The sequence below is a fragment of the Heterodontus francisci genome, chromosome 13, assembly GCF_036365525.1.
Source record: "Heterodontus francisci isolate sHetFra1 chromosome 13, sHetFra1.hap1, whole genome shotgun sequence".
Taxonomy (NCBI): domain Eukaryota; kingdom Metazoa; phylum Chordata; class Chondrichthyes; order Heterodontiformes; family Heterodontidae; genus Heterodontus; species Heterodontus francisci.
Window position 1 is genome coordinate 64,117,482 of NC_090383.1, and position 27,571 is coordinate 64,145,052.

The following is a 27,571-nucleotide window of genomic DNA, read 5'->3' on the forward strand; positions in this document are numbered from 1 at the left end:
TGTGTATACTTGCGTGCCCTCGGCACAAGGCAGTGTAGTAGAGCAGATTTATCGACTCCCCCTCATTTGAGAATTTTACAACCATTTTGTTTCAGTATTGGAAATTTTTAGTGTCTAAATATGGATTTAAACAAAATAAATTAAATATGTTTCACAACATTAAATTTATCCTTTGAATTGTCTTGTTATAATGTCGTCTTTAGCATTTTAATTAAGTCTCAGCATCTCAAAGTCTGACTGGCTAGATATTTTGTTGAGCTTTGACACTTGGCAATCACTGATTTTTAGGGATACTTTATGCCAATCTTTGAGCCTGCAACTTTGCTTCCCACCTGCCAAAATCCCTGAAAATATGGCCCCATGCCTATTCCTGTACCCAGAATATTGGATGTGAAGCTTTTGTTGTGTATCTCTGCCTGCTCTTGGAGACCAGTGACCTCTTTAGCCTGCTTGGTATTTCTTGTTCAAAGGCAGTTGTTACTGTTATCTCCAGCTCACTGTTCATAGGAACAGTGCCCTGAGCCTAGGCCTAGGGGTTCATTACACAACTCTGTGCAGTCTATTAAGGATTTTTTTGTCGTGGTTTTGTACAACTGAGTGGCTTGCTAGGCCATTTCAGAGGTCACTTAAGAGTCGCCCGCATTGCTCAGGGTTTGGAGTCACATCTGGGCAGGCCAGATAAGGACAGCATATTTCCTTCCCTAAAGGCCATCTGTGAACCTGATGATGGTTTTGTGATGGTTGTTACTGAGACGAGCTGTCATTTCCAGATTTCTATTGAATTTATGAATTGAATTTATTGAACTTCTACCAGCTGGCGTCGTGGGATTTGAATGTCCTCAGAGTATTAGCTTGGGTCTCTATTGCTAGTCCAGTGACATTACCACTACGCCACTGTCTTTCCCTCTTCTGAATGGAACACCCGACATTGATCTAGGCACTGGAAATGACGGCAAACCCAGCCCTGTCGACCCTGCAAAGTCCTCCTTACTAACATCTGGGGGCTTGTGCCAAAATTGGGAGAGCTGTCCTGCAGACTAGTCAAGCAACAGCCTGACAGTCATGCCCATGGAAACATACCTTCTATCCAATGTCCTAGACACCACCATCACCATTCCTGGGTTTGTCCTGTCCCAAAGGCAGGACAGACTCAGCAGAAGTGGTGGCAGAGTGGTATGCAGTCAGGAAGGAGTTGTCCTAGGAGTTTTCGATATTGACTGTGGACTCTATGAAGTCTCATGGCATCAGGTCAAACATGGGCAAGGAAACCGCCTGCTGATTACCAACTACTACCCTTCGTCAGCTGATTAATCAGTACTCCATCTTTTTTTTTAGATTAGAGATACAGCACTGAAACAGGCCCTTCGGCCCACCGAGTCTGTGCCGAACATCAACCACCCATTTATACTAATCCTACACTAATCCCATATTCCTACCAAACATCCCCACCTGTCCCTATATTTCCCTACCACCTACCTATACTAGGGGCAATTTATAATGGCCAATTTACCTATCAACTTGCAAGTCTTTTTGGCTTGTGGGAGGAAACCGGAGCACCCGGAGAAAACCCACGCAGACACAGGGAGAACTTGCAAACTCCACACAGGCAGTACCCGGAATTGAACCCGGGTCCCTGGAGCTGTGAGGCTGCGGTGCTAACCACTGCGCCACTGTGCCGCCCTAAATAAATTCTTGAAATCACTTGGAAGAAGTACTGAGGGTGGCACGGGCACAATGTACTCTGGGTGGGGCATTCAATGTCCATTACCAAGAGTGACTCAGTAGCACCACTGCTGACAGAGCTGGCCGAGTCCTGAAGGACATATCTGACAGACTGGGCCTGCGGCAGGTGGTGAGAGAACCAACAAGAGGGAAAAAACCTACTTGAACTTGCCCTCACCAATCTACCTGTTGCAGATGCATCTGTCCATGACAGTATTGATGGGAGTAACCCCTGCACAATCCTTGTTAAAACGAGGTTTCGTCTTCACACTGAGCATACCGTCCATCGAATTGTGTGGCATTTCCACCATGCTAGTTGGAATAGGTTCAGAACAGACCTAGCAGCTCAAAACTGGGCATCCATGAGGTGCTGTGGCCCATCAGCAGCAGAATTGTATTCAACCACAATCTGTAACTCATGACCCAGCATATCCCTCACTGTACCAATAACATCAAGCAAAAGGATCAACCCTGGTTCAATGGAGTTCAGGAGAGCATGCCAGGAGCAGCACCAGGCATACCTAAAAATAGTGTCAACCTGGTGAAGCTACAACACAGGGCTACTTGGATGCATGCAATAGACAGAACTAAGTGATCCCAACAGTCCTGCCACATTCAGGTGAATGGTGGTGGACAATTAAAGAACTAACCGGAGGAAAAGGCTCCACAAATAGCCCCATCCTCAATGATTGGGGAGCCCATTACCTCAGTGCGAAAGAAAAGGCTGAAACATTTGCAGTCATCTTCAGCTAGAATGCCAAGTGGATGATCCATCTTGGCCTCTTCCTGAGGTCCCCAGCATCACAGATACCAGTCTTCAGCCAATTAGATTCACTCCACGTGATATCAAGAAACGATTGAAGGCACTGGATAGTGCAAAGGCTAGGGCCGCTGACAACATTCCGGCAATAGTACTGAAGACTTGTGCTCCAGAACTTGCCATGCCGCTAGCCAAGCTATTCCAGTACAGCTACAACACTGGATACTGAAAAGGCGATGGGTCCTGACAACATTCGGCAATAGTACTGTGCTGCAGAATAACAGCATCACTAGCCAAGTTGTTCCAGCTCAGCTAAAACACTGGTGTGTACCTGACAATGTGGAAAATTGCTAGGTATGTCCTGTCCACAAAAGGACTAATCCAGTCTGGCCAATTACTGCCCCATCAGCCTGCTCGCGGTCATCAAAGTGATGGAAGGTGTTGTCAAGAATGCTATCAAGTGGCACTTGCATAGCAATAACCTGCTCATTGATGCTCCGTTTGGGTTCCACCTGAGCTGTTTTGCTCCTGGCCTCATTATAGCCTTGGTCCAAACATGGACAAAAGAACTGAATTCAAGAAGTGAGGTAAAAGTAGTTGCCCTTGATATCAAGGCAGCATTTAACCGAGTGTGGCATCAAAGAGCCCGAGCCAAATTGAAATCAATGCGAATCGGGGTGGGGGGAAATTCTCGTCTGGTTGGAATCATACCTAGCACAAAAAGGAAGATGGTTGCGGTTATTGAAGGCCAACCATCACAGCCCCAGGACATTAATACAGGAGTTCTTCAGGGTAGTGCCGTTAGCCCAACCATCTTCAGCTGCTTCATCAGTGACCTTCCCTCCATCATAAGGTCAGAAGTGGGGATGTTCGCTGATTGTATGATGTTCAGTACCACTTGCAACTCCCCAGATACTGAAACAATTCGTGTCCAGATGCAGCAAGACCTGGACAACATTCAGGCTTGGGCTGATAAGTGGCAAGTCACATTTGTGCCACGCAAGTGCCAGGTAATCTCTATTGCCAACAAGAGAGATCTAACCATCTCCCCATGACATTCAATGGCATTACCATCACTGAATCCCCTTACATCCTGGGGGTTACCATTGACCAGCAACTGATCTGGAGCAGCCATATAAACACTGGCTGCTGGAGCAGGTCAGAGGCTGGGGATTCTGTGGCGAGTAATCCACCACCTGACTCCCCAAAGCCTGTCCACCATCTACAAGGTGCAAGTCAGGAGTGTGATGGAATACTCTCCACTTGCACTCAAGAAACTCAACACTATCTAGGACAAAGCAGCCTGCTTGATCACACCCCATCTACCACCTTAAACATTCACTCCCTTCACCGCCCATGCACAGTGCAGCAATGTGTACCATATATAACATGGACTGCAGCAACTTCCCATGATTCCTTCAATAGAACCTTCCAAACCCGTGACCTCTTGCACCTAGAAGGATAAGGGCAGCAGATCCATGAACAACATCTGCAAGTTCTCCAAGCCAGACACCATCCTGACTTTGAAATCAAAATCCTGGAACACTCTCCCTAACAGCACCGTGGGTGCAACCACAGCAGATGGTCTGCAGCGGTTCAAGAAGGCAGCTCACCACCACCTTCTCCAGGGCAGTTAAGGATGGGCATGAAATGCTGGCCTTGTCAGCAATGCCCACATCCTGTGAAACAAAAAAAATGAGTTCCATATCTGGGAATGGACTAGTAAACTATATGCCCATTATAGAACTTTCATAAGTAGGTTGGATTAATGTCTGAAATCTTGAGTCTTCATAAATTTGAATTATTGCTGCCTTTTCCAGGTTCACTTTCTCTATACTACTCTGAGGGAGGGGCAAAAATGTAAAGACAAATTGACTTGACATCTTTTAGTCTTGTTGACAGTTGCCAACAAAGTTAGCATAAGCATCAATGGCACATGATTTAGGGATTGAACCATTTGCATGCAGATTGATCATAGAGCCCATTACAATCCTAGTCTAATGTCAATGATGCTTTACTACTAATAGAAGTTTTTGTTCGTTTTCCTAATATGGTGTTTCCTTGAGATGAAATGTAAAATTTAATAAAATATAAATTTAGAGCCAATATCAAGTTTATTGTGATCAGTATATGACCAGGATTGGGTAGAGTAGTGAAAGTGAAAATACTAGGATAACAAACAATATGTGCTACAATACGGATTACTTGCTGAATGTATGAACTAAGATTGGCTGAGTGGCTTCCTAATTTAATCTTAAACTATATTAGCAATGTGTGCCTTTAACATTACCTTTGCATTTGATTTGTTTATTAGATGCAGTAATAGATGGATCCAACAGGAATAGTGCTTTTTGTTCTGGTGAGTTGCATGTTATTCATTCAGCTTGGGGTTGGTAGATTTTATGTAGATGGAATAACCTCTTCATTTAGTAATATGTCCATTGTGGATTTTAAATACTAAAATTGCAGCAATTCATGACTGGTCACTTTGTTTCTGAAGAAGCCAGTTGTGTCCCTAAATGGCTATTGACGTAGTGGGTTAACAATTGCAATTCTTAACCATCTGTATAAAACGTCCATATATCCTGCAAGATCATTTTCTATTGCTGGGTGATTTTTGTACAAAGTTGCTTCCAGTAATTTTTCCAAGTAACGCATTGACTTGTATAGCTGGTATTGATTTCAAAGCAGGCGAGTTCTGTTTTGCATTTTGTACTTGAGTGGCAAGGACTGGTATGCCCCATAAAGACCTCTCGTATTCCATACTTTTAAGATATTAACTTTATTTCATGTGGACTCTTTGAAATTGACTTTTCCTTTTTTTTAAAGTGGACAGTGTGCTGCAAAGATGCCCTGGCCTGTGCATTCAAAAACTGTCTCTGTTTCTTAATGGACAAAAGGATACATTCCAGACTGAGGTGTCAACTGCACCCATCCTGAAACCATCAGGAGACATTCTTGGATTGAATGGGTTTCTTAGTGGAAGAAGGTGTAAAGTAGCCACATCATAACAGAGTGGCACCCATCCATATGTCAATAGGATAGCAGTGGGTTCCAGGTCCATTTTGTGTTGGAGGCCCATTATACCTGTACTAGCTCTTTAGTAGAGCTATTCAATTCATCCCACTTCCCTGTTCTTTCCTAATAGCCCTGTAAATTTTTTCCCTTTAGTATTTAATTCTCTTCCAAATGTTACTATTGAATCTGCTTCCATCCACCTTTTCGGACAGTGCATTTCAGATCACCGCAATGATTTTTTTTTTGGAAAAGGTTTCTTCATGTCACCTCTGGTTCTTCCAATTCCTGAAATCTCTGCCCTGCAGTTAAATGACCCTTCTACCACTGGAAACTGTCATCTTATTAATGTATCAAATCTCCTCTGAACCTTATCTGTTCTTGAGCAGAACAACCGCAGCTTCGCCAGTCTCTCCACATAACTGAAGTCCTTCATCCCTGGTACCGTTATAGTAAATCTCTTCACCTATCCTAAGCCTTGACATTTTTCTTAAAAGTGTGTCCAGAATTAAACATGATACTCCAACTGAAGCCTAACCAGTGTATTATAATTTAGCATAACTGCCTTGCTTTTATACTCTGTTCCTCCAATTAATAAAGCCAAGGGTCCCATATCTTGTTAACAGCCTTTTCAACTTGTCTTGCCACCTTCAAAGGTCTCTACTATTCCTGCACTCCCTTCAAAATTCAATCAAGTAGTCTGCCCATATTTCCTAATCAAACTCGTGAAGGAAGATGTATTGGAGAGCAGCCAGTATTTGTGGAACTGTACCCCTGCATGAGTGATGTCTTGGGAAAGTGGAGGAGGGGGAACTTAATTGTGGCATCTATCGTGGGAATATAACTTTATTCTTTGTTGTTGCATGCAGTGCCTCGTGGTCACATTAAGGATAAGTAAAGGTGAAACTCCATATGCAGTTTCCCAATACATTCTTTAATCAGATAAAATGTATCTCCTACTGCATCTACATAAAGCTTATTTGGAAGGCAGGTGTCCTTCAGCTTGTTGAGAGTGCCAAACCAAATGTGTGACGTTAAATTATGGTCTGTTCCTATTTTGTGACTGCCCACTGATTCCCCACTGAGATTGAGACTAGACAGACTATTTTTTGGGAGCCTGACTTATATGAAAGAAAGACATAAATTCTATCAGCGTGGCTTGATTTTGAACTTAGGTGCCAGAGGCTAAAATGCAGTTTACTAGCACACTTTAACACTCTGTCCCCCTGTTTCAGACTAGTTTTCAAAAAGAAACCAAAAATGTTGGTTACAAATGCATAACAAAGCTTTATTTTTTTTTAGATAACTTCCAGACAGCACAGCTATTGGCCTTGATTCTAGAGTTGCTCACTTTCTGTGTAGAGCATCACACATATCATATCAAGAACTACATCATGAACAAGGATTTGCTGCGAAGGGTTTTGGTACTGATGAATTCAAAACATACTTTTCTAGCCTTATGTAAGTTAACACTTGTAAAACTAATGACTGAATCTACATATGTCTTTTGCTGCCATGTTCTTTAACAGTTAATTCAGGATTTTATCACCTTTTATTAGAATTGAATAGCAGACATAAAGCCGTACAATAAACCCAGGCAACCCAGCTAAAACTAGGATTGGAAATCTCCTAGGGTAACGTCCTTTACTGTAGAACAGCAGTTTTCACACTTAGTTCTGGTGGAGTGGAGCTGGCAAATATCTCTAGTAGAGATATTTGATAACACCACTGAGTGCCATAAAGAGTGAAAAATGAGGTGGAAAGTGAGAAATGTGCCTCATCTAGGACTATACTGAGGAATTAGGATGAGGGTCTGACGAGCAGGGTGAGATGCTTCATAAAGCTGGTGGATTCTGAGACTTAGTTGAAAGACTGTATGTAGTTTAAATAGGCAGTTCTACTTGACTGTGCACTTCCATACTTTGTCTTTGGGCAATCCAGGCTATTGTGTCTCAAAACAGGAACATTCACCCAAACAGCAACATCATCCCTTGTTCTCTATAACAAACCAGCACCTTGAACTTCAGAGAGAAGTCTGATAAAAGTACAAATAATGGGGATGTGTATTTCTTTTAATCTAAAGTTTTGTAAGTTTGGTGTCCCGCAAGGATCTGTGTTGGGGCTTCAACCATTCACTGTATTTATTAATGACCTAGATGGAATAGAAAGCCACATATCCAAATTTGCTGATAACACAAGGATGGGTGACATTGTAAACGGTCTGGATGGAAGTATAAAACTACAAGGCTATATTGATAGATTAAGTGAGCAAAACTGTAGCAAATGGATTTCAGTGTAGGCAAATATGGGGTTTGCACTGAGTACCTAAAAAGGATAGAACAAGGTACTTTCTAAATGGTGAAAAGCTAGAGACAGTGGAGTGCAAAGAAACTTGGGGGTCCAGGTACATGGAGCATTAAAATGTCATCATTGGGAGCAGAACATTATCAAAAAGGCTGATAGAATGCTGGCCTTTATATCTGGACGACAATAATACAAGGGACAAGAAGTCAGGCTACAGCTGTACAAAGCCATGGTTAAACCACATCTGAAATGCTGAGAAGTTCTGGGCACAACACCTTTGGAAGGATATATTGGCCTTGGAGGGATTAGAGACCAAAAAGGTAACGCTTGTAGGTGAGGGTGGAGGATGTGGACCTGGCTCTTGAGTATCTTAAATCCATTTCCACAAAAGAGGGGAATGACGCAGATGTTCTAGTTAAGGGAGGAGTGAAATATTGGATGGTATAAGCATCGTGAGAGGAAATATTCAGGAGTTTTGCATTTCTGAAAGTGGATAAATCATGCTCTGATGAAATGTATCGCAGGCTGCCAAGAGAAGCAAGGGAGGAAATACAGGATCAGACCATCATTTCCCAATCCTCTCCAACTGCAGGCATGGTGCTGGAGGACTGCTAACATTGTACTTTTCCATTTGAAAAAGGGTGGAAGGGATAGCCAGGGTAATTGTAGGCTAGTTAGCCTAACCTTGGTGGTGGGCAAATTATTGAAAGAAAAATTGAGGGACAGTATAAATTCACTAAAAAGGCACAGTTTAAGAAAGGACAGTCAACAAGGATTTAAGGGAAGGCAATATCTGACTGACTTGATTTGAATTTTTTGAGGAAGTAACAAGGAGGGTTGGTGAGGGTAGTATGTTCGATGTCGTCTACGTGGATTTTAATAAGGCTTTTGACAAGGTACCACGTGACAGATTGGTTGGAATAGTAAGGGCCAATGGGATCCAAGGCCAGTTGGATCCAATATTGACTCCGTGGCAGGAAGCAAAGGATTATGGTCGACCGATGTTTTTGACGACGGCTGTTTCCAGTGGGGTTCCGCAGGGCTCGTTACTAAGTCCCTTGCTTTTTGTGTTCTATATTAATGATTTAGAATTAAATATGGGGCATTAATATATTTAGATGATACAAAAATTGGTTGTGAGTTGGTGAGGAAGAGTACTGTAAATTGCAGGAAAATATAAATGGACTGTCGGATGGGCAGAGAAGTGGCAAATGAAATTTAATCCAGAAGTGTGGGGTAATGCATTTGGGGAGGGCGAGGAATGCACTGTAAATGGTGAGATACTGAGAAGTGTAGAGGAGCAGAGGAACATTGGAGATCCCTAAAGGTAGCAGGGCGGGTAGATAAGGTGGTTAAGATGGAATATAAGAACAGGGTGGTTATATCAGAGGTGTATAAAACATTAGCTAGGCCATAGCAAGAGTACTGCATGCAGTTCTGGTCACTGCATTACAAGAAGGATGTCAGCACAGGTTACAAGGGACATTTAAAGTATGTTGCCAGGAATGGAGAATTTTAGCTCTGAGGGAAGATTGGATAGGCTGATATTTTCTTTGGAACAGCAGAGGCTGAGGGGTGATTTAATTGAGGTGTACAAAATTGAGCGGCCTAGAGAGGTTCTTTTTGTCCACTCTATTTCCCTTAGCAGAGAGGTCAATAACCACAGGGTTTAGATTTAAATTAATTGGCAAAAGGATTAGAGGAGTTACAGAAAGTAAGAAATAGGAGCAGGAGTAGGCCATTCAGCCCCTCAAGCCTGCTCCACCGTTCAATAAGATCATGGCTGATCTGTCCCAGGCCTCTTTCAGGCCTGCTCTGCATACTGCTCGACTCCCCGAGATTTCAGAAATCTATCTACCTCCTCCTTAAATACATTTCGTGACCTAGCCTCCACAACTTTGAGGTAGAGAATTCCAGACATTCACCATCCTCAGAAGAAATTCCTTCGCATCTCAGTTTTAGATGTGTGCCCCCTTATTCTGTAACTGTCTCCAAGTTCGAGAGTCCCCCATCAGTGGAAACATATTCTCAACCTCTACCCTGTCAAGCCCCCTTAAAATCTTATATGTTTCTACAAGATCTCGTCTCATTCTTCTAAACTCCAATGAATAAAGGCCTAACCTGTTTAGCCCTTCTTGATAAGACAACCCCTTCATCCCAGGAATCAGCCCAGTGGACCTTTTCGGAACTGCCTCCAATGCTAGTATATCCTTCCTTAAATACAGGGACCAAAACTGTACACAGTACTCCAGGTGTGGCTTCACCAACACCCTGTACAGTTGTAACAAGACTTCCCTATTTTTAAACTCTAACCCCCTAGCAATAAAGGCCAAAATTCCATTTGCCTTCCCAATTACTTGCTGCACCTGCATGCAAACTTTGTGTTTCATGTACAAGAACACCCAGATCCCTCTGTACTGCAGTATTTTGTAGTCATTCTCCATCTAAATGTGCCTTTTTATTCCTATCAAAGTGGATATCCTCACACTTTCCCACATTGAACTTCATCTGCCAAGTTTTTGCTCACTCACTTAACCTATCTATATCCTTTTGCAGATTCTTTGTGTCCTCATCACAACATGCCTTCCCACCTATTTTTGTATCAGCAAATTTAAATACACTACACTCTGTCCCTTCCTGCAAGTCATTAATATAGGTAGTAAATAGTTGAGGCCTTAGGACCGATCCTTGTGGCATCCCACTAGTTACAGCTTTCCAACCTGAAAAAGACCTATTGATCCCAACTCACTGCCTTCTTTGTGTATGCCAATCCTCAATCCATGCCAACACATTACCCCCAATACCCTGAGCTCTTATTTTGTGCAATAACCTTTTATGTGGTGCCTTCTGAAAATCCAAATACAATACACCTACTGATTCCCCTTTATCCACTCTGCTTGTTATATCCTCAAAGAATTCTAATAAATTTGTCAAACATGATTTCCCTTTCATAAAACCATGTTGACTGTTTGATTACATTGTTTTTATAAATGTCCTGCTATTTCTTCCTTAATAATGGTCTCTAGCATTTTCCCAATAACATTTTTTGAAACATTTTTTTCACCCAGAGGGTGGTGATGGTTCTGGAACCCTCAATATTTAAAATTGAACATTGAAGTGCTGTAACTTACAGGGCCACAGATCAAGAGCTGGCAAGTGGGATTAAGCTAGAGAGCTCTTTTTCGGCTGGCGCAGACAAAATGGACTGAATGGCTGCCTACTGTGCTGTAAAGTTTTGAGTGCATCTTGGGGCATAGTGTAAAAATTAGAGCCAGACCTTTAGGAAACACTTCTACACACAAAGGAACACTCTTGCAAATGATAATTGATGCTAGATCAATTAGTTAAAACTGAGTTTGAGATTTTTGTTAACCAAAGGTTTTGAGGTATATGAAGTTGAGTTGCAAATTAGCCATTGTTTCGTTGAATGGCACAACAGGCTCTGAGCTAAATGGCCTACTCTTCCTAGGTTCCGAAAGCTGTAAACTGAAATAATCGCACCTTTTCATGCCTTCATTGACATTGCAAATGTTTACTTCAGTTTTTATCTTAAATAAATTTACAAGGCACATGCAAAGTGCAGTTGTTTATAAACATACATGGTAAAACACTGCTGCAATTTTGTTTAGCACTCTAGATAAACATGGTTCTGGGGCCCACAAAGTATTTATATACTAGAGATGGAATTTTTATTAGGCTGTTGGATCATAGCTCAGAAGTCTAGGAGTTGAGTGGCATCAGCTCACTGATTCTATTTTCTCTTCTCAGCTCAGCTAAGAATAGGATGTCAATGATGTGGGAGTTTTCATGGTTTATCACCATTGGTATATATTGCTTTGGTGCATGATAATAGCCCAACACACAGTTTGGCTCAGTTGCTATCTTTCATCTCTCAACCTAGGATTCAAACACAATCTAGCCTGATTCTCCAGTTCAGTACTAGGAATATACATCACTCAACCAACCACTAAAGCAGGTCACTTATCTCATTATCAGAAAATTCTATAAACAGCAAGTTGGTTGCCATCGTTGCTCAATTTAATTTCAAAAGCATGTGCTTTGTGGAGGACTATAAAAATGTAAATTCTTTAATATAGAAGCTTTATGTCTATGTCCAGGGGAATTATTTTCTTCTCCCTTCTTACTTGGTCTGTAGGAGAGTCAGTGAGGCAAAGTGGTTTTAGTTGAAAATTCCAAAGGGTGGTAGTGTTTCAGTTGTTGGAGTGGAGGAAGCAAATATTGATCTGGAGTAGAGGAGCACATGTGAAAATGTGTGGTTCTGGCTTAGTTAAAATTTGTGAATATGGGAGATCAGGGCATTTAGAGTTGGCAATCCTTGGACATGAAAGCATGGATAAAAGGTTTCTGCAGTAACAAGTTTAAAGAAGGTGGTCCTGTTGGAAGATTTTGAGAAGGAAGCTTGGCTGGAAGGTTGAACAGGGCACAAAGGTTCTTAGACACGAGTTGGCCTGAGTGGGCAACCAGAGATGTTGATGGAATCTGAGTTGAAGCCACTTTGGGAGTCAAGAGTAGTCTCTGTTTTAGTGGTAGAGCTGAAAGAAATCCTGACTCATTCATGACTTGATAAGCAGGCAGTCACAGTATATTAAAAGCTTTAGAGTTGCTGATGAGGACAGAGCCAGAGTTTGGTGTCATCAGCATATGTGGAAGCTGATCCTGTTCTTGTAGGTAATGTTGCTGAAGGGCAGCATTTTAAACTATGAATGAGAGGAACCAAAGCTTAGTGTAACCATATGGCTTGGGAGGAGAAATATTTGAGGTATATGTTAGGGTAATTGAGTGTAACTACAAGGGAGGAGTGCATAAAGATGGTCTGAAGGGAGGAAGTGGAGGAGAATGGAGTAGGTAGCAGCATAGAGGTTCAAGAGGGACTGTGACCTAGTGGTCTCAACGATGTCATGGTTTTAGACTGCATGGCGTGGAAACTGGGTTGGAGAGAGTCCAAGGCTGAATGTGATTGGATGGCAATAAAGCCTTCAAAAACCTTGGAGAGAAAAGATAGGCTGGGGTCAAAGGTGTTCTTGGGAATGATTCATTTGAAAGAAGGGAGAATAATGCTGTTGGATGCAGATAATATTGGTAATCATGGGGCCAAGCAGAAGTTCAGTGTTGAGAAGATGGAGGAAGCAGATGCTGGGTTTTATGGAGATGAAATTGGTGAGGGAGAGTGGGAGAGAAGCTGCAGAGTATGGTGGGATGGAGCCTAAATCTGGAAGGGATGCTTGGAGATGGGGAAGTGGTCTGTCTTGGAATGCAGTCCATGAATTGCTCATGAACATATGATGAGTTTGGGATGGTTTGAGTCCATGATGGTTTTACAGTAATGGCAGTATTTGACCACAGAGCAAGAGCAGCAGCTGCTGTAGGTGGTCCAAACTAATGAGTTGTACTGAGATCTAAGTAAATAGTTACTTTTTCTGAAAACAGGCGCACTGCGTTTTATGCGGAGGATCATTGGACTAAAGGATGAATTCTATAATCGTTACATCACTAAAGGAAACCTCTTTGAGCCAGTTGTAAATGCCTTTTTGGATAATGGAACCAGATATAATTTACTTAATTCCGCAATAATTGAACTCTTTGAATTTATCAGAGTGGTAAGTTTCTGTTTTTATAATTTGAGAAAATTTTTATCCAGCTTGGATGCAATTTAAGACAGCTAAAATCCCTTGTATAAGCTTTCCTAAAACTTGTGATTTTCCACAGTTCTGAAAAGTGTCTTATCCATTTCTTCATTACAAATGTTCATTACCACAGGAGGATATCAAGTCACTTACAACGCACATAGTTGACAACTTCTACAAAGCACTTGAACACATAGAATATGTGCAAACGTTTAAAGGACTGAAGCTGAGATATGAGCAGGAAAGGGATAGACTTCAAAATCAGAAACTAAACAGGTAGGATAATTAATTGAAGTTCCTAAGCATTGTATGTTTGACTGTGGTAATTGAGCTTCACAGGTCACTTTTGAAATCTATTGAATCTAAAAATTAAACATTTAAATTCAGCAGGATTGTTTTTACTGTAGCATGTGGTTTATATGAGAGCAAACAGTATATATTCAAAAAGATTAGCCTTATTGTAGTTTAGCATGTAATGAAATGTTAGTTTTAAGGAATTCAAACTAATTTGATCACTGATCTGATGCGGAGTAGAACAAAATTCAAACTTGGCATGGGAAGAAGCTGAGAGTAGGAACAAGGACCTCAGGAATTTGTGCAGGGTGTTTAACTCTGGGGGCCCTGACACCAATTGTGGGTATTACATGGAGAGATGAGCAACCATTGCCAGTCCCACTATCAGATTACTGCATGTCACAGTGGCAGATATTTTTCGCTAGCTCACAGCTCCCTGTGGGCTGTTCCCAACTTCAGTGATCCTGCTGGCTGCACAGTGAGCATTTTTGTGTTTTTGTCAAATTGCCAATTAAATCTATACACAATACTGATGCTTGATTGGCATCCTGTAAGTAGCTACTAACCAGTAATTAAAAGTACCTCTGTAACAATACGTACAAACAGAATACTTAGAAATTGGTTTCTAATTTTTTTGAATTGCTAACTATCATTTTGTTCATTGGAGAGTCAGTGCACCATTCCTATTGATGTAGTCGGTCTGTAATCTGACGGGGTGAGGAGTAAACAGGGCAAAATAGAGTATAATTTTCTAATCTGCAGCTAAATTGGAGCTAGAACGAGATTAAATATTTAAACCTGAAAAACTTCTGAATTGAGCATAGCTATTAAATTGAGCATCCGCTTTAAAGACGTCTGCAAACGCGACATGAAATCCTGTGACATTGATCACAAGTCGTGGGAGTCAGTTGCCAGCGTTCGCCAGAGTTGACGGGCAGCCATAAAGATGGGGCTAAAGTGTGGCGAGTTGAAGAGACTTAGTAGTTGGCAGGAAAAAAGACAGAAGTGCAAGGGGAGAGCCAACTGTGCAACAGCCCCGACAAACAAATTTCTCTGCAGCACCTGTGGAAGAGCCTGTCACTCTAGAATTGGCCTTTATAGCCACTCCAGGCGCTGCTTCATAAACCACTGACCACCTCCAGGCGCTTATCCATTGTCTCTCGAGATAAGGAGGCCAAAGATATTTGTATGTAGGTTAGTTGAGCTTTTTGGATTTTATATATTGTACTTAAATGTTAAGTGTAAATACAGTTTGTTTTTGGTATCTAAGGTGTTGTAATTTAATTGCAGGTACTGATTTATCCAAGATTACAATGAAAACCTGTAATTTGCAATTTTAAACTATTTGCATTAGCATAATTACAATTGATTGGCACTGGTGATTGCTTTTTTGGCTTATTGTTCCACAGTTTTGAATTGGTAATAAAATTGTACTGCTATTAAATGACTGTATAAGATGTTAAGTACACTAAGCTACCAACAGCTTGGTTCCAAATAGCAAGCAATATGTGGTACAGTGACATCAGTAAGTTTTTACTATTCTACTGACAGAGGGCAATGGGTTATTGTGCTAGTTTGATTGAAAATTTTCAATTAGGGAGTAGTTTCTGTTTCTTTGTAAGGTAAAGTATTTTCATCAGGATTAAATGCAGATCCTGGCTGAGATAAAACTAAATTCCCTTTCACAATGCATTTGCTTAATTTAGTTTATGGCAGAACTTGCTTATGTACCAGCTCCGTCTGTTTACTGTTCTGCTTTCGGGAGCTGTTTTTGGCTATGAATGCCAGCTACTAGTCTACAGAAACTGCTGCACTGAAATTTGAACCAAACTATTGGCAATGGAAGGGAACTTTCACCGTAAAGTAAACCCAGTAAAGAAATGAGCATAATACTTTTGCACTTCAACATGTTAATAGTTTTCCAAAGAAAGTGACAAGTGTTGGTTTGCATTTGTTTGGGTAATTGTTTTACTGGATATAATGTTTTTTTAAAAGAAACTTGTTTGTATACATTATGATTAAGAGAAATTATATAAAGTATTTAAACAAACTTGGCAGTGTTGGTATTTTCTTCATTGGGTAGTTCATGCAGTCTCATGCAGCGCTCAACCAGGCAAACCAGAAAGTTCCACATTTTGATTTTCCCAGTTGTAGTAATTGATTTCAGCAGTATCAACTATGGAATGTTTCAATTGGCTTCCATGCCAGGGCAGCAAGAATTTGTGCTCCTAAATCTACTTATGAATTTAAGCTACAAAGTGCTTGCGTGTCAAGATCAGGTGAGCCAAGGATCAGCTTGGCTCTGATGCCTCCTGTAATAGAATGTTTGCCAACGTACACTATTTAGGTTCATGCATGAAGTATGACTACTTGGGCAATGTGTCGGACGGCTGCAGCCATCCACAAAGCCAAGCCACAAGTGAGGATCAGCATCTTCTGGAGAAGGGAACAAGGAGGGAAGAGGAGGAGAAAATGATTGTACGTGGAGTAAAATTGGGGCTTGACAGTTTGCATAACTCAGGTTAGCTGATAATTGTAATTATGTCTGTCTATAAACAAATATGTAACTACCTCAGTTTGGAAGTTGAAAAATTCAGCATTCCAGTTGGCGTTTTTGGACTATGGTAGAACTTGCTGACTAATGGTTTGTATTGTGTTTTTCAATTAAGTGTACCATCCATATTGCGTAATAATCGGTACCGGAGGGATGCACGAGCATTGGAGGAAGATGAGGAAATGTGGTTTAATGAGGATGAGGAGGAGGAGGAAGGAGAAGCTCTAGTACCACATGTAGAGAAATCCAAATCTGAGGATGACTATCCAGACAGTTATGGGAAATTTCTGGAGACTAAAAAGGGTACAGTAATTTTCAGCACTTTGGCAGTGCATTTTAGTTAGTACTGTACTTGAGTTTAAATATCTGCTGAATGCTTCCAGTACCAAGCAAAAAGGGTGGTTCATATGCTGCTCCCATGTGCACTTAAACTACCTTAGTTTCCAGATGGCTGGCCTTTGGCTTTGCATGTTGTCAGTGAGCAATTTATAGCTGTATCAGTATTGAGACCTCAATTTTCAACCAGTATTTAATGTAAGCAGCTCTGCATTTTACTGTGAATAACTTTGTCTTCTGTCAGCCTGTCAACATCCATATATGCTTAATGGTATAGAATTGAGCAAACTACTTGCATATATGCAAATTTTGTATATAAATTCTGGATATTAAATCATTGGAGTGTCCTTGACTTCCAAACTACATTTTTTTAATATGATCTGAGAAACTGTTACTGTGTAGATTTTTTTGGGAATGTTTATGTAGTTGGAAAAGTTCATTCATTATGATGTCTATATATACACCAATATAGAATATTCTAAATTCAAAATACGTATTTTAAATTTGGGGCAAAAACCACTGCTGCCCTAACCTTTTTGATAGTGATGCATTTTGTTGTACTTTATGTATTTGCTTATGAGGTGTTATAGCCTGTGTTTAGTATTTCATCCCTTTTTAAAACTTTGATCTCTGATTGAATAACCATTAATGCATTTTTGATTAAATTGAAGTTGTAGAAATATTACCTGTGCTGTGATTTAAAGTGGAATCTCCATGGTAATTAATTACTCACAGATTTAAAAACAATCTTTTGGGTTATTCGTTGTGTGAACCATTAGATGAGAAGGAAAAGAGAGGCTTTTAGCAAATACAAGGAGAGCAAATCAATGGAACCATTGGTGGAGTACAGAAAGTGTAGGATGGAGCTTAACAAAGCAATTAGGAGAGCAAAGAGGGGATATGAGAAAGCTCTGGCTGGTAAAAGTATGGAAAATCCCAAGATATTCTATAAGTATATCAATGGCAAGAGGATAACCAGGGAAAGAGCAGAACCCGTTAGGGACCAAGGGGGAAATTTGTGGGTGGAGCCAGAGGACATTGGTAGGGTGTTGAACGAATACTTCACATCTGTCTTCACCCAAGAGAAAGAGGATGTAGATATGGAACTTAGAGACAGAGACTGAGGTTCTTGAGCAAATTGTCATAGGGAGTGACAAGGTATTGGAGGTTTTGGAAGGCTTAAAAGTGGACAAATCTCCAGGTCTGGGTGATTTGTGTCCCAGGATGCTGTGGGAGGAGAGGGTGGAGATTGCAGGGGCTCTGACCCTAATTTTTAATTCCTCTCTGGCCACGGGGGAGGTGCCAGAGGACTGGAGAACAGCTAATGTGGTCCCACTATTTAAGAAATGTTGTAGAGATAAGCCAGGGAACTATAGACCAGTGAGTCTCACGTCAGTGGTAGGGAAACTATTGGAGAAAATTCTGAAGGAGAGAATCTATCTCCACTTGGAGAGGCAAAATTTGATTAGGAATAGTCAGCATGGCTTTGTCAGAGGGAGGTCATGCCTAACAAATTTGATTGAATTTTTTGAGCATTTGACCAGGTGTGTAGATGAGGGTAGTGCAGTTGATGTAGTTTACATAGATTTCAGCAAAGCCTTTGACAAGGTCCCACATGGGAGACTTATCAAGAAAGCAAATGCACATGGGATACAAGGTAACTTGATAAGGTGGATTCAAAATTGGCTTAGCTGTAGGAGACAGAGTGATGACAGATGGCTGTTTTAGTGACTGGAAGCCAGTGTCCAGTGGCTTACCGCAGGGATCTGTGCTGGGTCCCCTATTGTTAGTCATCTATGTCGTTTATATAAATGACAAAGATTGGCTGAGTGGTTAACCGTGAGGTGGAGTGTCTTGGATTACAGGAAGATATAGACGGGATGGTCAAATGGGCAGAAAAGTGGCAGATGGAATTTAACGCTGAAAAGTGTGAGCTGATGCACTTTGGAAGGAGTAATGTGACGCGGAAGTATTCAGTGACTGGCCTGACACTGAGAAGTTCCGAGGAACAAATGGACCTTGGCGTGTTTGTCCATAGATCTCTGAAGGCAGAAGGGCAGGTTAATAGGGTGGTGAAAAAGGCATATGGAACACTTGCCTTTATCAATCGAGGCATAGATTACAAAAGCAGGGAGGTCATGTTGGAGTTGTATAGAACTTTGTTAAGGCCACAGCTGGAGTACTGTGTGCAATTCTGGTCACCACATTATAGGAAGGATGTGATTGGAGGGGGTGCAGAGGCGATTCACCAGGATGTTGCCTGGGATGGAACATTTAAGCTATGAAGAGAGGTTGGATAGGCTTGGGTTGTTTTCACTGGAGCAGAGAAGACTGAGGGGTGACCTGATCGAGGTGTACAAGATTATGAGGGGCATGGACAGGGTGGATAGGGAGAAGCTGTTCTCCTTAGTTGAAGGGTCAGTTACGAGGGGTCACAAGTTTAAGGTGAGGGGCGGGAGGTTTAAGGGGGATTTGAGGAAGAACTTTTTTACTCAGAGGGTGGTGACGGTCTGGAATGCCCTGCCTGGGGGTGTGGTCGAGGCAGGTTGCCTCACATCCTTTAAAAAGTACCTGGATGAGCACTTGGCATGTCATGACATTCAAGGCTATGGGCCAAGTGCTGGCAAATGGGATTAGGTAGACAGGTCAGGTGTTTTAATGCATCGGTGCAGACTCGATGGGCCGAAGGGCCTCTTCTACACTGTATTATTCTGTGATTCTGAGATTCCAGCCTTGTTCAAACAAACAGAACTTGGGAAGCTACATGTAAATGGTGTAAAGCTTCTATTTTTCTTTCACTCCTGCCCTCCCCAGAGGAGTTTGGCATTTAAACTCTGCTTATCTGTACTTGCAACTTTCAGTTTATCTTTTTAATTCAGGGAAAGTTTTATTTGTGGAACTTGGCAACGTAAGATTGAAATTTCACTCATCTCTTTGTTGGGCTAGTTACAATGTAGATCTTGCGATACACTGATATGGTATAAATAGTTTAAGGGTAGCCTGTCATGTTTCACACTGGTTGTTTCGGGAGAGCCTTGGAATGTGACAGCCCATTGTGCCTGGTCCGCCTCTTTGAAGCTGCTGAATCTCCTTCCACCGCCCTTACTGGCAAGAGATTCCAGATCATAACTTGCTACTCCTCATCTCCCCTTTGCCAACTATCTTAAATCTGTATCGTCTGGTTACTGATGCCTAAGTCTCAGTTGGATGCTGAAATTGATACTAGGGGTGTGAATCACCTGAATGTTTGCCAACTGTTGGAACTGTTGGAACTGTGGTTCATTTCATTCTTCGGTGTATACAGTGCACTTAAGGTATATTAAGATAAGGTTTGTCTTTACTTCATCAAAACCCCTTATAATCTTGAGCACCTCTATTAAATTTCTCCTTGACCCTCTCTGCTTTAAGGAATACAATCCCAGCTTCTATAATCTCTCCATATAACTGAATTCCCTCATGTCTAGTACCATTCTGATGAATAAGAGCAAAATACTGCAGATGCTGGAAATCTGAAATGAAAACAAAATGCTAGAAATACCCGGCTGGTCTGGCAGCATCTGTGCAGAGAGAAACAGTTAACGTTTCAGATCTGTGACCTTTTATGGGTCATAAACCTGAAACATTAACTTTCTCCACAGATGCTGCCAGACCTGCTGAGTATTCCCAGCACTTTCTCATCATTCTGCTGAATCTCCTCGGTACCATCTCCAAGGTCTTGACATCCTTTCTAAAACGTGGTGCCCAGAATTGAATGCAACAGCCTTGTTGAGGCCAAACTGGTGATTTAGAACTGTTTAGTGTAACTTCCTTACTTCTGTAAAATAAAAGCAAAATACTGCGGATGCTGGAAATCTGAAATAAAAACGAGAAATGCTGGAACCACTCAGCAGGTCTGGCAGCATCTGTGGAAAGAGAAGCAGAGTTAATGTTTCGGGTCAGTGACCCTTCATCGGAACTGGACTACCTCGACTACACTTCTTCACACGCTACCTCCTGTAAGGACTCCATTCCATTCTCCCAGTTTCTCCGTCTCCGACGCATCTGCTCTGATGATGCTACCTTCCATGACTGTGCTTCTGATATGCCCTCCTTTTTCCTCAACCGAGGATTTCCCCCCACTGTGGTTGACAGGGCCCTCAACCGTGTCCGACCCATTCCCCGCACCTCTACCCTCACCCCTTCCCCTCCCTCCCAGAACCGTGACAGGGTTCCCCTTGTCCTCACTTTTCACCCCACCAGCCTCCATATCCAAAGGATCATCCTCCGCCATTTCCGCCACCTCCAGCGTGATGCCACTACCAGTCACATCTTCCCCCTCCCTTCCCCTGTCAGCATTCCGAAGGGATCGTTCCCTCCGCGACACCCTGGTCCACTCCTCCATTACCCCCACCACCTCGTCCCCGTCCCAGGGCATCTTCCCCTGCAATCGCAGGAGGTGTAATACCTGCCCATTTACCTCCTCTCTCCTCACTATCCCAGGCCCCAAACACTCCTTTCAGGTGAAGCAGTGATTTACTTGTACTTCTTTCAATGTAGTATACTGTATTCGCTGCTCACAATGTGGTCTCCTCTACATTGGGGAGACTAAGCGCAGACTGGGTGACCGCTTTGCGGAACATCTCCGCTCAGTCCGCAAGCAGGACCCTGAGCTTCCGGTTGCTTGCCATTTCAACACTCCCCCCTGCTCTCATGCTCACATCTCTGTCCTGGGATTGCTGCAGTGTTCCAGTGAACATCAACGCAAGCTCGAGGAACAGCATCTCATTTACCGATTAGGCACACTACAGCCTGCCGGGCTGAACATTGAGTTCAAAAATTTCAGAGCATGACAGCCCCCCATTTTACTTTCATTTTTAGTTATTTTTTCTTTTTTTTTCCCCCATTTTTTAACGTTTTTTACAATCTTTTTTTTGCATTTATTTCATTTCATCTTGGTTTGTTCAGTTTTCCCAGTTCCGATGAAGGGCCACTGACCCGAAATGTTAACTCTGCTTCTCTTTCCACAGATGCTGCCAGACCTGCTGAGTGGTTCCAGCATTTCTTGTTTTTATTCCTTACTTTTGTACTCTGCCTGTATTTATAAAGCCAATGATTACTTTTTTTAAGCAGCTTTATCAACTTACCCTAGGGTTAAAGATTTGTGTACATGAACCCCCAGATGAGTCTATTCTTGTACCCACTTAAATAGCATTAAGTTTATATTGCTTTTCCTCATTCTTCAAAGCATCACTTCACACTTGTGCACAACATTTCATTTGCTATATGTCAGACTGGTGAAAAGGGCAATGTTCTTCTATCTACCTCACTGCTTGCTACATTTCCAAATTTTATCATGTGCAAACTTTGAAACTCTGTTCGTTATACTCAAGTCCAGCTCAAAAAGAGAAGTGGTCTTAATACTGATCCCTGGGAGACACAACTTTATACTTTTCAAGTCTGAAATACAGCCATTCACCATTACTCCCATCACTTCACTTCGCTGACTTTGTATCCATGCTGCCACTGTTCCTTTAACACATGGGCTTTGATTTTGCTAACTCATTGCTTCAGCTTCATACCAGCTGCAATACAAAGCTGGTGTTTATCAGGCCTTTTAATATTTTTAAAAGCATCTTAATTTTACGTTCTTGTTGAGAAAAAGCCACTTCCTGTGTTCTAACAATCATTTTACTGGCGTAAGTTGCCTTTGAGTGCAACTCTGCATGTGTATAGGCATACCTGTGTGGAATTATTGCTTTTTCCAGAAGGTGATGGAAGCAGGGTAACATAACTTGGTAGTGTGCCATTCTCAATATAGGTGCTAAGGTATAAGACAAAAGACTCTAGGTTAACTGATACTACCATCTGAATTTGGTGTAGTCTGAGCCCATAAATGTTTTCTTTCATAGTTAAAGAAAGTGAGGACAAGGAAAACCTTCCAAAGCGTTCCTCGAGTCCCAGCTTCAAATTTACATTTTCACATACCTGTGCATCTGGTGCAGCAAATGGAACAAATGGCACCAACAATAAATCAACGGCAGCTCAGACAGCTCCAGCCACTTCCTCTAGTTCTTCCTCAAGGCATATCAATTCATCTACTGCAGTGACAACAAAGGTTTGGATTATCTTGTGTTCAAACATCTGCTTCAAGTCAGTCTATTGCAATGCTTTTTAATTTTTTTTAACGTATTATTTTGGAATCTGATGACTTCTAGGCTTTGATATTTGAAATCCTCAGTTTGCTTTTAGTTGGATGCAATAATTTTAACTGTTGCCAAATTTAAGCAAAAAGCACCCAGTAGACTACTCTTTGGTGGCATTGTTTTATTAGAAATAAACCTGCCCTGACTAGCTCTAATAATAAATGAAGGCAGTGTGTTGAAGTAAATCTGAATGAGGTGTTAAAATGGTGGTGTCATTTAACCTTGTTTTTAATCTTGAACTATTTCAAACAAATGTTTTGACCGATGTAGTGATAAAAGCCCTGGTTGGTGTAGGTTTATGTCTTGCAATTTAGATTGGGTGCAAATTATCTACTTTGAATTATATGCTTGATTGTGATGCTCTAATGTATTGTTGATAGGAAAACTACATGCTTATCTCTTTTTTTTTTTCTGAATTTCTCCAGGGAGGTCTAGTGGGTCTTGTAGATTATCCTGATGATGAGGAGGAGGAGGAGGAGGAGGAAGCATCACCAAGGAAACGACCTCGGCTAGGCTCATAATTGACACACAGATGGCTTACTTTGGGGTCTGATACAATGGTGCATCAGTTCCATAAGCTAAGGGTCTGAATCAGGAATGGCTGCTTCACTGTGGAAACAGAAGATGCAACACAAGGAGTAGCAAACAGTGTGCCAATGTTTCAACTGGAGGGCTTGAGTTCTCTGTGGCAGCAACATGCCACTGAGGAACTGGATCTCTCTGGAACAAACTTGGAAAGGAAAACCGGCCAATCAGCTGGCAGGGCTAGCAGTTAGTAATTTGGAGCCTGATTGACAGTTTCCCAAATGGGGAAGAGATTCAGATTTGGGGTGGGTTAGGGAAAGCTTGAGCAAGGAAGCAGGAGCTGCACAAAAATGATGTTTTGGAGTTCTTTGCCAGGAAACCAAAACTGGGATAGGCATATAATATCACTTGGAGACCCTTGCAGTCTGAAATGAATTAGGTGCTGTCCCATGTGTTTATCCTCATCCTTGTTTTTTGTTTGCCTCCAATTCCAAGTTTTAAATTGGGGGAAAGGAAACCTGCCAGTATCTTTCTAAGCAGAAGAATCTCAACCTACAACTGGGACCATAATGATGAGATTGCCATCATGTTCACTGGATCTTTGGGCATCCACTGGGCCTGTTAAGCATTTTCTAATCAAAATGGTTGGAAAAGCACAGAAGAATATGCACCTCAGTCAAGTACTGTACTACAAATAGACTGTTTCACAAGCCTGTGTATAAAAGCTGGTGACTGCTGCAAGAGTGGCTCATGAGCAAAACTGTTCCTTTTATCTCATCTACAGGTTGTACATTGTGGCAGTTCCCCAGGCCAAGTATGCCACTTAAAAAATAAAATTTTATCCCAATCTGATTTTTATGTATATTTTTGGGTATTGTATTGCAGGTTAACATTTCATTATAACTGGTCGATAAGTTACTTTTAGGGAACACTAATTTTAACAGCTGACTGATCTTAATGCTGGGGAGTTTAACTGAAAGCCACAACAAAACATGAATCTTAACTAGTCTGCCTTTGCCCTGTCAGCTACAGTTGTCTCTGTGCAGAAGTAATTAATATTCCAGCACAGTACAAGGCTCAAGTTAGGTTCCAGTTGCTTTTATTGCACAGTTTGGTGTTCCAGATAATTTTTAATGCAGTGGTTAACGCCGGTTGTTATACCAGCTGTAGCCAAATAGCCAGCTGTCAATCTGAGAGAAACCTGAGTGTGTTACAACTGAAATCAAAACTTTTTAAACTTTTTTTTTTGAGGTCATCTGCGTCCCTTGGTATTTTGGAGGTTTTGTAGCTCAACTTAAACATTCTTTGGAAAAAGTGGGCTGTCTGTCATGTAGATATGAAGTATAGTTTTTTTCCATAAAACAGAAGTTTATTTTGTATGGATGAATAACTGCCACTGTAACTGTTATTTTACACTGTTTGTATACATGTGTTGATATTAATGAGGCAATGTAAGATTCAGGAATTAAAATGTGACCCTGTAATTCCATAAACATAATGCTGTTGTGTCTATTTTCTGGTAAAGGTAACAGACTTTTTTAATGGTGCTGAATTGTAAACTGAATCAATTAATTGATCAATTGGACTGTTAGGACGTTTAGTTTTATTTATAGGATTATGCACAATGTTTTAAAATAAACCAAAGCAGCAACTAAATGTGTTCATGCTAATCAAAGTTAATTTTCAGTTGTCATTTGGCTTATTTAAATGTCTGTCTTTTATGGAGTGATGTTATGCAAGTGTCTGATTACCATATATTTAGGTCTCCTTTCTTCCACGCTGCTGTCATTCAGTATATTTAACTTTGGAAGATATACCTTCAGAAATGAGAGTTTCACTTTTAAACTATGCAGAACTGCATGAACATTCCTCCCTCAAATTTGATTTTACATGGACTGTACCAAATGTTCATGTAGTATATCAGGAGCTTGAATCTACACACTACCTGCACCCTACCAAATATACTTTTATAACTAGTTAATTTCGAAATGAAAGGGATGTTGATCAACTGTTGCTATCTTTGTAAATTAAATACCAGAGAGAGACTTTTAATTTGTTTACCAATTAAGCAATTTTAGGGCTTTTGCTTTTACTTTTTATTTCAAGCAATTCTTTGATAAGCCAAGAATATGAATTTTTATTTAAATTTGGCATTTTTATATTCAGTTACACGAATAAATTTTAACTTGTTTGTTAATGTGTATCCCTCTGTATTTAGCCTTTGAATCATAGTCTATTGACATCAGTTGAATTTGTCCAGTGATGGGCAACATCCTTTCACTTTTCAGACATTGTAGAATATTTGAGCTATCATTTAGGTAATGCACTTTAGCCCCATATCCCAATTGAAATAATCCCCAAACACTTGCTGCATTCTTGACACGTGCTACAGGTTCTCAACTAGTGGATGCATTGCTGTAAGCAGCAGTTTAATAGTCACTCATCAAGTTAGCCTTCACACTGTAAACCTGACATTAGAAATGTCTCCACTTAAACTGTTGATTATAATTAGTCCATAAAACTAAAATGCATTTCCAACTCCTTTAAGTAGTAATACAGTAGCTCAAGATAATGTGGCAAGTTGAAGAAAGAGAAAAATCCGAATTCCCATTTTCTGGCTGCACTTACTGAAATATTTCTCACTCTTAGCACTTTACAATTTGGATCGATTCTAAAGGCTGAGAGCACTGCATCCCATTATATTCCAACACTTATTAAACTGATTTTTCACCATCGCTGCACTTTATTGGAGGGATTTTGTGAGCATGGCTTACTTTTGTACTTTGTCCTGTTGAAATAAATCAAGTTATCAAATTTTGAGCAGTGATTTAAAATTTTAGTTATGTTTTTGTTTTATTTCATAAAATGTTGTGCATAATCCAATTAACCTCCAAGTGTTAGCCCAAGTACCTGTAATTGTTTTGGGATATTGTATTATAGTGCTATCTTTTTAGAATTACCTTTTGATTATTCCTAGTTAAATGATTTTATTGCTCTTGCTGTCACAATGCCAATCTAAATTATAGGGATTTTTTTATTAAATTAAAAATAATTTAAAACATTTGTTAAAATTTTCACTGTACTACTTGACACCCGTTTTTAATGAGTGAGGAATTAAGAGTAAATTGTTTCATAAACATCTGAAAGACTCATTACTTCAAAATGTTTCAATGTCTGAGTTGCCTGTTACATTTCAAATGTTTGAAAATGTATCTGCATGGTGCAGAAGGTACTTGCTAGGAAGCTTTCATTTATTTTGAGATTTGTCATAAGGATAAGTATACCCAACAATTTCTAAGTAAGTTCTTTTATGGTCTTACTGATGGCAGTCTTAGTGGGGCCAAAGGTATGATATTTATAGAATCTGACAGGTCAGTGTTTGATATATTGAGAGCTGTTGCTTGAACATTTTAGGGATCAAGGAGAGATTCAGACTTTTCCCTATGGATGTTTAGTTATTCACATTACTAAATTCAGTCTTTGTATGTTTACGTTGCTGATGGGAACAAAACTGATTAGCATCAGCAGCTGAGAAATGATGGATTTGCTTCTTCTGTAAATTTGAGTTAACAGATTATTTCATTATGCAGTCACCTCCCCTTCCAGGCATATATTGAAATGTCAGTTCTATGATATTGGGCAAAATTATTTCTTTAATACATTGTCACATTACATGCTCAAGTATGTCCTGAAATGTTAGCAACCAATTATGTTTGCAGTGTAGTTACTGTTAATGAAAAGAGTGTGGGGCAGAGAATTAGCATACAGCAAAGTCCCAAAGAGTTGCTAGATTTTTTTTTTTTTTTGTTTGGTTGGTTTGAGGATAAAGAAGTTGGTGAGGACGGTAGGAGAACTAATTTTTCCCCTCTAAATAGTGCCTTGATCTTCTAGGTCCACCTGAGGTGGCATATGAGGCCTTACTTTAATATCTGTTCAAAGGGTAACACAAGTAGTGTTGAGCTCAAGAAGCAAAAAGTGCAGAACTCCATGTGTAATTCTAAGTGGAGGAGGTAAAAAAGAAAGTTTATGTTCCAGTCCATCCTTTATGAATACAGCACAAAATGTGAGTATACTGTAAGTTCTAAGTTTGTGAAAGACCACCACGGTTGTCTGGAATTTGGAATCACCTATATGAAGCAGACCCAGACATGGCTGCTTCTTGGAGATGTGGTTACATAACCTAAAGCCTGGATTTGCAAACAAGATGCAAATATTGTTGTGACCTTTAGAGATT

The 27,571-nt window shown here is 40.8% G+C and overlaps 1 protein-coding gene across 5 annotated transcripts in view; it reads left to right on the plus strand.

The window, feature by feature from the left end:
- Nucleotides 1-26,426, plus strand: part of LOC137376403 (serine/threonine-protein phosphatase 4 regulatory subunit 3) — a 79,923-nt gene extending 53,497 nt beyond the window's left edge. For 2 of the 5 annotated variants that reach the window (XM_068044896.1, XM_068044897.1), the window contains 7 exons: nt 4,797-4,841; nt 6,800-6,958; nt 13,250-13,419; nt 13,580-13,722; nt 16,410-16,597; nt 22,519-22,724; nt 23,238-26,425. In XM_068044896.1, coding sequence (XP_067900997.1) covers nt 4,797-4,841; nt 6,800-6,958; nt 13,250-13,419; nt 13,580-13,722; nt 16,410-16,597; nt 22,519-22,724; nt 23,238-23,333 — 1,007 coding nt within the window. In that variant the 3' untranslated portion in view covers nt 23,334-26,425. Of the gene's footprint in view, nt 1-4,796; nt 4,842-6,799; nt 6,959-13,249; nt 13,420-13,579; nt 13,723-16,087; nt 16,366-16,409; nt 16,598-22,518; nt 22,725-23,237 lie in introns of those variants that run through there. The other 3 variants (XM_068044895.1, XM_068044899.1, XM_068044898.1) reach the window with 3 other exon arrangements.
- Nucleotides 26,427-27,571: the final 1,145 nt, after the last annotated feature.